The 13886-nt window shown below is 39.1% G+C and overlaps 1 protein-coding gene across 7 annotated transcripts in view; it reads left to right on the top strand.

Moving 5' to 3' along the window:
- The window catches only part of PECAM1 (platelet and endothelial cell adhesion molecule 1), a 34338-nt gene extending 20452 nt beyond the window's left edge, over nucleotides 1–13886 (top strand). The window contains exons 14-16 of one of the 7 annotated variants that reach the window (XM_026099098.2): nucleotides 138–194; nucleotides 7683–7705; nucleotides 12273–13886. In XM_026099098.2, the coding sequence (XP_025954883.2) occupies nucleotides 138–194; nucleotides 7683–7705; nucleotides 12273–12302 (110 nt within the window). In that variant the 3' untranslated portion in view covers nucleotides 12303–13886. Of the gene's footprint in view, nucleotides 1–137; nucleotides 195–7682; nucleotides 7706–10361; nucleotides 12242–12272 lie in introns of those variants that run through there. The other 6 variants (XM_064522714.1, XM_026099099.2, XM_064522717.1 and 3 more) reach the window with 6 other exon arrangements.

The raw sequence follows: 13886 nt of genomic DNA, 5'->3' as shown, positions 1-13886 counted from the left end.
CATACAGACTATACAGGCTGCTTAGGTGCCTGCTTCCTCTGAAAGTAAAACAATGTGTTCTGTTTGTTTAAGGAGCTTTTTGTAAGGCAAACAAAAAAAAAGAAAAGAAATTGATTCTGTGCCAATACATTTTCCAGCTCCTGTACAGAAGGGGACTGAAACAGTTTATAGTGAAATCAGAAAAGCTAATCATGGTAAGTAAGCTAGTGAAAAATTAAACACATAAAAGAAGCATTTGTATAGAGATTAGGGATAGATTTGTGAGTGATTAGTTTAGAAGATAAATGCCATAAAAAGAGATCCAAGTCACGTAGGAACATCCTGAATAGCAGCTAAGAAATCACAGGTGTGAATAAATTGTGCAACACTGTCATGGTTTTCCATAAACCAGTGATCCTAAATGCAGTGAGATTAATATTTGTAACATCTGTTTCATCAGCCCATTCACACTGTGTCTGCTAAGTAGTTTGGCTCTACATCTGGATCTGAATCTGGAGCTGAACATGCCCTGTTGGGGATGATGTTAGGGTGCTATCTTCTGATTCAAACCCACCTCCAACTGCTAATGAAGAACACTTTTTTTTTTTTCTTCTCTCTTCTCTCTCCTAGTTGAGCATGCTTGCCAGTGTTATAAAATATTACACTGTTTTTGGACATAACCCTAGCAAATATCCCTAAAGCCCCCAACAACAAACTAAAAAACTCTAAAGCAATATAATCACTTTAGCAGTGGGTTACTTGTTTGTTTTAAGCGCCATCTCAAATTGTCTCAGACTGTGTGTGCCAGCCACACTAAACCATCTCAGTTCCTGAATTTAACAGACTTGTATGTAGACGTGAGCAGCTTACTGGCAATTACTATCTATAAATGTTCTGGCAATAATGAGTTCAGAGACAGTAGGTTAAGAGTGCTTCTTCATAACTTGTCAAAGACTAAATCAAAGGATTCTCTTCCCTCTCTTTGTATTAGGAAGTCTAGATTTGTAAATATTAGGGCTGTAAGCTGGTCAATTTTTCTCCCCGTTCCCCATCAGTCTTACCAAGTGGCTTTGTTGTGTACCATGTTTAATTTTTATTCTTCGTGTTTTAATTTGCTATTTTCCTATTTAATACGGGATTTCCCACCCTCTCCAACACAGTATTCTGTTTCTAAGGAATCTTTGCTGAGGATCTCGAGGTGCTTTACAAAACATTACTTAATTTTCCCTTGTGAGGAATTATAAGGCAGGTTTATCTCCATTTTACAATTGAATAGACAGATTAGGTCATTTGCTTCAGGCAATGTGTTTAGACAGTGACAACTGGAAACAGAATTTCAGAATCCTAACCCCTAGCTTGCTGCTAAACCCCTACTTTGTACTCATTTTTCACAGCCTTGCAGAGAAAGCAGAACATCCTTTACACCAAAGAGCAGGCTTAGGCACTTCATGTAGGATAGCCTGGCAGCATCATAAGGAAAAAGCAGCTCACTTAAGGGCCTAGCCCAAAGGCTAATGAACTAATGTTCTGAAAAGTTTTCTGGTGAGTTTGGACTGGACCTGTAATGAGCTACACAAACTGACTGCATAAACCCTTGCTTTCTTTCTGCCGAGGTGGGAAGCTGAATATTATGCCTTTCACCATTCCTATTTTTGACAGAACAGAAAGAGTTTTATATAGTAGAAGGATGTTTTGTGAGTTCTAGCGTAAACTCAAGGATGGTACAGTGGAACTATAATTCAAAGCACTTGTAAAACTGTAATTATCATAAGGCGGGAACTGCAGTAAAATGAGACATGGTTGAAAGACTAGGCTGGATTAACCAGATGATGTGCAAACACCCCTTAATCTTGCAATCCACCTGCTCTTTTATACATAACATTTTACAGTTTCAGTTGTTCTTGGAAACATAGTTAACAGTTTATTGTTTTAATCACGTCTGTTTTTCCTGACTGATACACAGGAAAAGTGTTTCAAATAGATAAGCAGTGCATCACATAGCTGTGCAGTTGCTTTGGATAGCTACATTACATTCTATTTAAATATAATATTTACTTTGTTTTTGATAGGCTGCGTGATGAGAAGGTAGCAAAGCACAAATGCAAGGGAGGATCCCTGGGAAATAGATATATCTTCATAAGTACTTTCATATATTAATATAGGTACATTAAAGCCCAATTCTGAAAGATGATGAACATTATTAGTGGGCAGAGAAGGTATTTTACCTCTATGATATTCACTAGGTTTGATTATCTTTGTGAGATTTTTGATGCCTGAGAGTGCAGTCTGCATCAGCGAGTCAATGGTTAGGACAAATGTGCCCTCTGGGGAAAGTACATGAATTGAGGAATTGGTGTTGACTACACTCTTTGAAAGATGTAACGCCTAAAACCTATGCAACATTTTAATATTACCTACTTGTAGGTCACATTTGTGGTTTGGGTTTTTGTAATTAGAATTAATTGAGTGCTTAATAAGCAATTATGACTTTTCAGGGAGCTGCCTGTGCATATCAGGAACTGTGTCCATTAGAGAGGAAGCTGAAGAGCTGTCAGTAGTTGTTACGTCTGATGCAATTTTTTTGTGACTTAGCCAATATATTTTTCCTCTCCCATTTTCTGACCACTCTCACTGCTGTCCTCAACAAGGCAGATGCCATCTCAATAATCAACTCATCTCGGATTTTGAGCTCCACAGCTGTTGCTTCTCCTTACCCTAAATCATGAGTCCATAGTGCAGATAATGCTCTGGGCTTTCCATAGTGCCAGGCCTTTGGTAGTGTGCTGAGCATCTGCTATTACTACTTTTCTTTTCGGTTTCCTATACTGACTGTGCTGTTTCCACTTACTGTCATTTCAGTGTCTCTTCCACACCATGGTAAGACTTCCCATCCTATCTACTGTGCTGCTTTCCTCAGTCTGAATGCTAGGCATAAGGAGGTACACTAAAGATAGACATTAAAGACAGACTAAAGATAGACTGTCTGAGACACAGTCTCTTTGCACAAACAGGTGCATTTCAAATCCCAGAAAATGTCAATGGAGTTAGCTACAGTTTTGTGGGAAAAACAAGTCATTTGCTAAAATTCTGGCCCAGTCAGGCATATTTTGATTTAAAGTCAAATAATAGTACCACAGATAGAGAATGTCAGTCTGCTTAGTTGAATCCTAGATTTTCTTTGGTATAATGAGAGGTGTGGGAGGATGCTGATCATGCTAGTATTGTCTCTGGAAGCAACTCATAGAGGTGAAGTTGTCCTTGCACTTTTGGTGAATGGTAATTTAATTCAAAGAAAGAAGACTTGGTGTTTGGGAAGTTGATCCAGGTATTGGTTTAAAACTTCTCTAGATCAATAGGCTGTTACTTCAGTATTTTACAGAAAATACCTAAAACTTCAAGTCTCAGCTTTAAATCAAGCCTTACATCAGCTACACATCCAAATGGCAATTTGGGGAAGGGGCACAATTAGTACCAGTCAGCTCAATAACAAACAGCTCTGTCTAGAAGTTCCCCACCCCCATCAGGATGAACTAATTTCTTTAAAATACTGTTTTCTGCAGCCCAGTCTAAGAGCCATTGTTTTTTGTTCGGAACAGAGACAGTCTGAGACGTAAGCAAAACAGTTAATTGTCTAAATCAGCAGACTGCCAGAAGGTAAAATGACCATGGCCTTGCTGCCTGCTTTGCCTATGTTGGAATCCCAGCTGGCTAGGCTGGGCAGCTGAGCTGTTCCTGAGGGAGAGGTCAAGGGTGAGGGCTGCTGGGAGGGTGGAGGCTGTTAGATGCAGGATTTACTTCCATCACATCTTTGAGCCTCCCAAGGGGCAATAGGGGCAGGAAGTCCAAGCATCCCCACACTGTTTTTTCGCCTCAGCTCCACCCCTTCCTTGGACACTGGTCCCAGTTCTTGGTGTAGTGCAGTTCATCTTGCTGAGAAGACTAGAGCCAATTCCAGGTCACACATTTTCTTACATTTTTCAGGGCACTTCTTGTGGCAAACTGTATTGGTACATCCTTGCTCCTTCGTTGAACTCTGCTTTTGTTCTGCATCAGATCCAGAGTTCACAGAAGCCAATGATAGGTTTTGCACTGATTTTGACATGCACTGAGCTGAACTCACAGTGGCTTCTTGCAAGAGAACTGCTCTCTATTCTTAATTTCTCATCAGGAAAAGGGAAATCTACCGAACAAAATGTAGAGCCTTTATGCTGCTAAGTCTGGAAAAATGAATTGGTTGCTTGAAGGTAACTACAGTGGCGAGACAGGAAATTGTAAGAATCCTACTGCAACCAACAATGTACTATGGAAAAATAAATATATCCCAGTGGAAAGAGGCATGAGAAATCCCCATTACATTTAGTAGTTTGGAACAAACTATTAGAAATCAGCTCCAGTAATCAGGAAATCTGCTCAAATACTTTCCTGCTACTGGGCCCCAGGCTTAACACCTCTGTACTCAGCCAGAAGTTCCCACTGAAAGCATTTTCCAGCGTGAAGGCGTTTGGGGTTCGTTATGTTCTTCAGACCTTAGCCCTTAAGAGCACATTTTAACTGCATGCAGTCTGAGGTCATGTAAATAATCTTTCCCTTCTCCATAATAAAATTGCTGTGTATCTTAGTATTTCAAGACATGTTCTATACCAAAGCCTAGATCTGTCAGACACTGACTCCAGAGCCAAATGCTGACTATAGCTTCAGCGAAAAATTAGGCAAAGCAAGATGGTTTCACTAAGACACAAATATGCAGGGAGCTTCTGCCATGCAGGGAGCTTCTGCCCTTGCGTGAACCTAAAATGCAAAGCAGAATTGCATGCATGCCCCTGTGCAAGATGCTGTTCCCAGTCTGCCTGACAAGATTCCCTGTCTGTTGGAAGCTACTACTCCTATAAAAGCCTTGGCAGAATGTACTATTTGCCTACAGTTCAGCTTCTTCAGCTGATGGTCCAGCATCTTAGCTTTCACCACTGTTGGAGATGTGTTTGCGATGGATTGTGAGTTGCAGCTGCTTAGGCCTGTATTCTGTTCTGTATAACCTGTAGCAGTGGGGCAGGGCAAGGCAGAGGGAATGACAGCATCTTACTACTGTGATATGATGCACCAGAAGTGAACAATATCTGTTTGAGCTCTGCTTGAGGTCCAGAAATTTCCTTGGGCTTTACTGATCCCAGTTTCCAGTAGCTGCCACTAGGAAAATATGTGATTAAGCCACATGGACTGGCATTCACTCCTTACAGAAAATCCATTTATTGTATTCCTTTGTAAAATTATATTCTTTGAATTTAAAACCCCATCAACTGAAAGCAGTAACAAGTTTAAATCCATCAGGAATCCATAAAAGTGCCTATCTTTATTATACTTGGTAATCTTTTAGTGGTCACCAGTGCTGGAACTTAAGGTCATTTATTGCTCTCGTTCCTCTAACAAAACATTTAAATCCTTGTTTGCTACTGCTGTGGAAGGAAAGCTTGATCTGGTTTTCTGTGTATGACTAGAATCTAGCATATCTCTATTTCTGTTTTTGTTGATAGGGGAAAGCTAGCTTTCATTTGAAAACCTCTCTGTTCCCTTTCATCAATAAAATCAGTAAAATCAGTTAAGTTTGAGTAAAAAACACTGCATGTTTGCAACAGGAAGAAAAAAGAAGATTGTGAAAAGATTGGCTTGGCAAAGAATCAGCAAAAGCACCATCCAGCTGCCATTGTGCTTTTGTTAGAGGATATACGCAGGCTTACCTAACTGGTACCTTTTAAAAATCATATGGCCATTTAGCAGCACCTTCAAAGGATGCAGAGTGTGACATTCGCCTGCAGAGATATGACACTTGGCTAGAAAGTCACGTTATTTTGATTCGGGGTGACAGATTACATGGAGGCGGGATATCTGTTATTGTGACCAAGTAGCTTTGGAGTGGCAAACATCCCGTTGTTTGAAGTTTGGAATTTATACAAAATTTCTCATTTCCTCCTTCCTGTGAGCACAATGCATTGTGATATAGGCCTAAACGGTGGCCCGTTGATACCTCATTTCATAAACCTTACATATAATTTTGACTACTCCAGTCAAGCTTTGATGTAGCAGTGGGTTACTAGCATTTTTGTTCAGTGCTGTCTGCTCTCAAGAGACAAAAATCTTTTATGTGTTTCCCATGTAACTTTTATTTTGTTTCTTATCAAATTGTCCAAGCATACTGGGATCAATTTCATTCTGAAATTAAGGTTATGCACTTAATGGTATAATGGGCTGTAGGCACATGAGTTTTTAACCCTTTCGCTAGGCTAAACATTGTGGGCAGCACTGTTTTGGAGAGAACGCATAGCATACAGTGATTGATACATCCTGATAGTCTCTCTGTGTTTCAGAAATTACAGCCTGATTGTATGCTATGTTCATGATGCTGCTCGCACTGAAGCAGAATCATAATCCTAATGTTACAAAAATGCTGATGGTATGAACTGTGTGAGCTTAACTATGCACACATACACATGGATGTAATCATAAAGGAGAGAGAGACATTAGCATTGTTAACTGTTCGATTCACCTTTGTTCAGTTTCCTCATTACTTATACTGGCTGTCAGGGGATTTTCTAGACCTTTATTAAGGTCTGTTTATGGTTTTTACTAGACATAATAACATGTAGTAATTTTCTTAATATTTTTCATTTGATGATTTCAAAGCACTTTTCAAACATTATTTAAATAAATGTTATGCCTATGGGAGGGTTAATATTATTTGTAATTTAAAAAATACATAATCGTAAATATAGATTAAGAGACTATTCCAACTTCATATAGAAAATGACTGCCAAGATTAACCTAGAGCCCTAGTCCAAATCCTGTGCTTTGAACATTAGATAAATTCCCTTGACACAACCCCTCTCCACTGAATTTGATATATTTCCCAAGAAAACAGCCTTCAGGATTCAGCGCTTGCTTTTATCATGTGTGATATATCTTAACAGGCCACACAAAAGAGCACTTTGAACTCAGTCCTCTTCTAAAAGAGGAGTTACTTTCCTCACATCTCTAACTTCTCTTACTTTTAGATGGCAAAGAAATATTTATGTTTTAGTATTTGAAGGCATTCTCTGAAACTTCTAAATAGCTAAATTCACTCTAAAAATAAGCTTAAGGTCTAATTTTAAAGTTCACTGATCCTAAATGGAAAGACTTCCCACTGGCTCTGAGGCCTTCACTGAGGACAAGCATCTCTTTATTAATCAAATATCAGGTGTCTTCATGGGATCTTACTTGTCTCTGAAAATTGTATTGTATACCGGATTTCTGCAACACATTATTTTCCTGGCAGGGAATTGGAAAAGGAAGTATAATGCTCATGAGAACTTGCCTCTAAAAGGAAGATTCTTTTTTGTCTGGTAACAGTTTGTGCTCTCAGTAGAGGCTATTAACACTGAACAGACTTCTGCTCTAAGTCATAATCAGGAAGGTTGTCAAACATGTTCTTCTGTCCAAGATGGTCTTTGAAATGGCTGGTCCTAGCCATGTACTTGCAGTAAGCTAGTGCTTGGATGCTTCCTAGGACGAGAGCCATTATTTGAACCTTACTTATAGGTAGCAATATTACATTATTGCAAAGTGAACAAACAAAAGTTAGATTAAACATAAAAGGTTATTTTCTGAAACGTAAAACTGATCACTCCTCAGTGTGCCGTTTCATAATTTATGAATTATATTTTATTTTGCAGATTCTGTGGAAAACAGACATTCTGTAAGTATGTATTTTATGTGAGCAACTAAAGATAGGGAGATAGGATTGAGGTTACTGTTCATCTCATGAAATAACATTCAAGTGTGGACATGTTTTTCATTATTTATTTGTTGTTCACAACCTTTACTGTTAGCTATTGGGCAACCCTTAATATATGTTCTTTCTAGCTGGGCTTTCAGTGATACATTTATAGTGTGATCAGCTTTAAAAGCCATGGAATTGACTGGTATTTGATAGCACTAGTATGGGAGGTAGATTACAAGTAGTGATTTTCTGATAATTTGTATGTTAAACAACTGCACAGCTTAGGGTATTTATCACAAAATTCACACTGACAGAATGGCTCAAGGTTAGGGATGGCTGCTGCTTGCTTCAGGCTCCTGTTGGAGCTGAAGCATTCAAGGCTTAGTTATGAGAATCTGCTAAACTGGTTAACGTATAGCTGGGGGCAGAGAGCTGTTTTTCTTTGAATTCTGTCTGGAAAATCTATAGTATGTTTTGTGCTAGCGAATCTCCTCACATTGTGCCTGCTCACATGACACACGTACATCTGTGACTGGGACATCGAGAGAAGTGAGGTCTTTCCTAAGGTGTGAACAATACGGTGAACAGCTTTATAGGGCTAACAAATCAGAGAAAAGAATGTATTTATAGAAGAAGAAGAAAAAAAAAAGATCGAATGCCTTGAACGAGCTGTTCCTCTACTCTAAAAAGCTCTAAGAGGCAGGGAACAAAAGTTTCTGGAGAACTTTCATAAAAGTTAGATAAGTTACCTAACCCAAGCTCAAACCAGGCAGACAGTGTGTTTTTTTGCCATCCGTTTTGTGACTTTGGAACTTGTGCTTAAAAAGAAAAGAGAGAGAGAGAGAAAGAGACTCATAAATAAAACTCACAATAGCACAGCCTACGTCAGCTTATGGCATCCATTTGAGTTTTGAAAGGCTCCATCAGCACTCACATCCCCATGGGATAAAAAAGCAGCCCATTGTATTATTTACAGACATTGGCAGAGCACTGAAGGTCACAGATTGTGTTACGATAAACAGACATATATTAACAAGCTAGTAGGGTTTATAATATCATTGTGTCTCTTAGTTTAATGGTTTGTTTTTATTCTTTGCTCTCAATTCTCTAAAAATAAATCAAGCTAACTCTCCTCTGGGTTATACCAGCCATTCCTTGGAGAGTCAGGCAGAAGATAGTCTGGCCCTTTCCAGCACGAAGGAAAAGTGGGCCAGAGTGGCTGTGGTAGACATCTCATGGGGGCTGAGGGAGGAGTTCTTTGTCATTTTTTTTTCTACACTCTACAGGATTTATAAAGGACATTGGATGAAATCCTAAAGCTTTATGAAGATGTTTTCATTTTGTTTTCCTGTGGCCAAAAATCTCTCCATGGAAGTATGAGGCTATTTCAGTGAAAATACAGTGACTACCCCATGTAGTACCCCACTTCCATCTTAATTAGTTGGGCTATCAGAGCTTGCTAAACCAGACAATCTATGGCGTAATGCTAGGTCGAAGGGAGAAGTGTCAACGTAGGGCAGTATTTTTCTTGTGTTGTCTGTACAAACTCCTGTTAACAGTAGGAGATTACTAAAATTAGATACTCTGTAAAGCTAATCCCATTGTCAGAAACACCCTGAAGCAAAGTTGGATTTGTAACACTTGCATATCTTTCTGAGTTTTCCTAGAAATAGTCTTACTCAATTCACATCTGTGGCACTGTGCCCCCTCCTTAGATATTGCTCATGTACTTATTGTAGTAACTGTTCCTTTTTTTGAATTATTAGTGCTTCCAGAGACATGGCAAAAACAATTTCCCCTCTTCTGTGTCTTGAATGCTTGTTTCTATTCCCAGTAAAATCTGTGACAAAAAGCAGCACCATCCCTCTTCTGAACTCTCCAGATAAGTGATTTGCAGTAGGATTGGACAGATGAATTTCTTTATAGATTTTCCATCCCCCCATTTGCTTCTCAGCACTTTTCAGGCAACTTAGATGAGCACAGAAGAGGCAGGGAGTTACAAGGATGCTTTCTATCATTATTGTGTTGCAGTTGTTTTCTTCTATAACTCATTTTCTCTCAGTGCTTAGCTCTAATGTACCACAGAGGTCTGGACCAAATGAGTGGGAATTGTTGATCCTACTCATCAAAAGGAAAATGCTCCTCTAAACTGATCAGGTGGCTTAAACTTCCTCCCCAGCTGTTCTGCTCCTTTACAAACAAATGAAGTATTTGGCTCAGAGGTGAAGTTGCTTTAGATCTGCAGCTTCTTTAATTTGTGAGTGAAAGGGGGCCTTCAAGCTCTGGGCTGATCAGCATGGCATCTTAATCACATGAAGTGCTAGATGGGTTACTTGGCTGCAGTGACCTGTCAGACAACAGGCCTGTAGAATTTGACTCTGTCCAAGTGGTAATAGGTATCCCAGAAGGGTCTGTGGGACAAAGGATACCACAGCACAAAGGCTAGCGTTTTGTTAGAGCTTTTTTTTTTTCAGAGGCAGGAGGACATGCAACTGTTTCACTTCAGTAATGATGGTGGAAACTTGGTATCAGATCCTGCTGTCCCTTTCTCTCTCTAAATTGATCCAACAGTGTGGGTCCCACTCCTCAGATAAACTTTATTAACTTACTCCATTTTGCCTTGATCCTCCAGATGTCACAGGCAAAACAGAGTACTGCACTATGGAAGAGAGAGATGAAGAAAATCATTTTAATGAGCGCTAGCCCTGCTTCTATCTTTTTGCCTCTAAGTAGCTTCTGTCAGAATAAATATAATCCAGCATGGAAACTAAGGAACTCTGTTCCATCTTCACTGTGAGACCGTGATCAAATTGAGCTCAAGGCTTTTAATAAACACTGTGCGCTGACAATAATTGTTGTGTTATACTAATTCATTGGAAGTGTTCAAATGTATTATGTCAAGAATGGTGGTGCGTTAGAAAAAGTCATTATCTGTTAAAGTCTGAATTATTTAAATTGTATAAAGGCCTAATTACAATACAGGCTCTGATTTGCAGTCCAGAGTAACCTGAACCTGAACGCCTTGGGCTTCTAGGACATTTAGAAATGAGCCCAAAGTTTGGGTCTGGAGGTTCCTTCCCTCTTTCTTGTCTGTTTCAGGAGTTTGTATCTTAAATGCCATCCATAGGAAGTATTTGCAAAAGAAATGAATTACTTAGAGAGGAACTGGGAGGAGGTTTCCTTCCTGAAATCAGAGCTGGCAATCTTTCTAAGTTATTTAATGGTCCCAGTTTCTGAAAACATATTGAAGGAAATATCTTAACAATGAGATAGCCACTTCGCCAAATACTAATTGGTATTGTGTTGAATTTACCTCAGCGGTACATTCTGACTTCATATCTCCTCCTCCCCTGTTACCTCTTAGATGCGTGTGTGTTTGTTTGTTTGTTTTTTGCCCTGGAGTATATGTGGACTGGCAGTCTTAGTCAGGACAGAGTGTACTTTTAGCTGCCTCTTTGTACAGCCTCAGAATGTACCCTCTGAGATAGAAACCTGTCCAATTTCAAACTATGTGCAGAAATATCTGTTTTTTCAGGTACTCTCTCATCTTTACCAAGTGATCCCAAAAGCATTTTATAAATTCTCTGTGGTAAAAGAATTGCTTCACTCTTTGCCAGCAAAATGCAGCCAGCTCTGAAGTGGGACCTGGCATGTGTTTAACTGTGCATAGTAACATGGCACAATAGCTTCAGAAGGGAAATGAAGATGAAGGATGTGTCCATTTAATATTGTGGGGGGATTTCACGCAGTCAGGATATGAAAAACAAGGTGATCCACTGAAATAAACATTGAATTATAAACCAGGAATTCCTGCCTCTGAGTCATGGGGCAAATCCTTTGGGGGTAAGTCCACAAAAGGAATTAGACGCCTCAGTGCTGACAGACTAAACTATTAGGTTAGAGGCCACCACGTACTCCTAGCAGATTTTTGTAGGAGTAGTTAGTGTAGGTTTAGTGAGGTTAGTGTAGGTAGCTCTACCATCTACACATTGCCTTTTGTGGTTCTCAGTGCCAGGTTTCTATGTCCCCCTGTGTACTGAATAGAGTCTAATCTAAGCAGTGGATTCTTGTAGAAACAGTGTCCGCCTGTTGGATGCTGCATCACTCACTGTTGGGATGCCCTAAGTGCTTCTTAGGGAGAGGTTTTCTTAGGTTGTAGGACTGAATTTGGGAGCCTAATTGTGCATTTAGCATCAATTAGTAAAGAAGGGGCCTTTCAGATTCATTGGGTGCCAGCAGTTCCCATAAGAATCCAACTTTTCTCATTAAGCGCCCAGTTACAAATGTTCGTGCTTAACTGTGTTGCAGTCCAGTCTGGAATTGTTAATCTAAATCTCCCACTGTCTTACTTCCTTTTTCACCCAGTGAAGGTAATACTACTGTCTCCCCGGGGAACTGTGAATATTTATTAGCTCATTGCACAGTGCTCTAAGGAATATGTTGTTATATTTAAAGTTCTTATATTGAACAAAAAGGGCAAGAGAGGCTAGGCGGTCATTTATATTCATACCTTTTTTTTCTTTTTTGGTCTCATTGCCAACAGAGAATACAAGGGCCTCCTGATGCTACTTAGAACAGCCATCTCAAACATCGACTGGGGGAAGAAAACAAACCAAGATGGAAGATGTTGCAGCTGTTTCAAAAGCTCTGTTTATGAGTTTGCCAGGCTCTTCTTTTCAAAGTTTATTTCCTCAGAGGGTCAATAGAGATGTTCTTAAAGCATTTAATGGAAAAAAATTACAAATAAAAATTCTCATAGGAAAGTGGCTCTGAAAACCACTGACCTAGCTTCCCATCTTTAATTTCTCCTGCTAATGCAATTTTGTCTCTATAGCCTCTAATTGATCATGCTCTGAGGAAATAGAAGAGGAAGCTACAGCTGAGGAAGTGCATTTCTATAGTGCAGTAACTACTGTGATGCTAGATATCTAAGCTTGCTTTAAACTAGTTAATTTGGTTATCAGTAACACTCTGCTGTGGCAGAACAGAGTTCAGCACAGCCTGGTCAGCCATGTATGTGCTTTGACATGATCTTGCAGCTTGTGCTGAGCTCCCTGTGCTGCAGCAGCTGGACTGCTAAAAGTTTTGGAGCCAGCTAATTTATAGCTAGCTTGGATGTTACACTGCAGTGATGGGTCTAATGGAAGAACAAACTCTGGGATCTCTAAAAACTTGAACAACTGTTCAAAGATTCAGTTCTTTACCAAGTGCTTCTATCAGTAGAGGTACAAATATTCTTGTTCTTCGCTGAATTATTTTCCCCCTCTAAAAGTTCTAATGCTTTTTGGTTGTTTTTTTGTGATGGCTCTTCAAGGAATAATTGCCCATCACAGTTATTTTGGATGATGCAAAATATAGGTCTTTGGTGGGTGGATATATGACACCCAGGTCAATAAGTTTGTGTCTGAAAATCCTGTTACGTATAATCCATATTCATTTGATTTTAGGAGAGATCTGAAGTTGTACTTATGTCCAGGTTGGAGTTTCATATCTATCCTTTTTCTCTATAGTATGATAAACCACTATTATGGCTTTTGAAGATCACATTCAATCCAAAACAGTTGCTGAAATGCTATTTCAGATTAGGGTTTCAGTAAAACCCTGGCTATAAACTTCAGGCTAGACTGGATCCAGTTCTGGACCTGGATCTAATCATGTTTATCTCAGTTATATTAGTTTTAATAAAATAGAAAAACAAAAAGTACTGTCCCCAAACCTTCAACCCATTGGTCTCTCACATTGCAATTGCTCTCCTTTTCTTACTGCAGATTAAATTACTACAAGATCTGGGCCACAGGTAAAAAGGTTCTCATTTTAATTAGCAAATAATGAAAGAGAAGACATGGATCTGTACATACATACATAATTACTACTTTATGCATTGCATCAAAGGCACAAAACCATCAAGAAATACAGAAGGGTTTTATGTCCTCATTCCAAACACGTTTAAATTTTCTGATTCCAGTTACTGGCTAGTATCTCTTTAATTTATTGTTCCCTATGAAAATGTTTGTATCATAAACCTTTCATAAATTACTCACTTCATAGCACTCTTCTGTTGGCAAATGTTCATTCTAGCATCCCACCAGTGTCCATACAAATGTGTTACTATAGGGAATGTGAAAAGGTATTTTAATAAATAAATCTTTGAATTGAA

The sequence above is a fragment of the Dromaius novaehollandiae genome, chromosome 18 (assembly GCF_036370855.1).
Source record: "Dromaius novaehollandiae isolate bDroNov1 chromosome 18, bDroNov1.hap1, whole genome shotgun sequence".
NCBI lineage: Eukaryota > Metazoa > Chordata > Aves > Casuariiformes > Dromaiidae > Dromaius > Dromaius novaehollandiae.
Note: the sequence above shows the minus strand (reverse complement) of the source record. Positions and strands in the feature narration are given on the sequence as shown.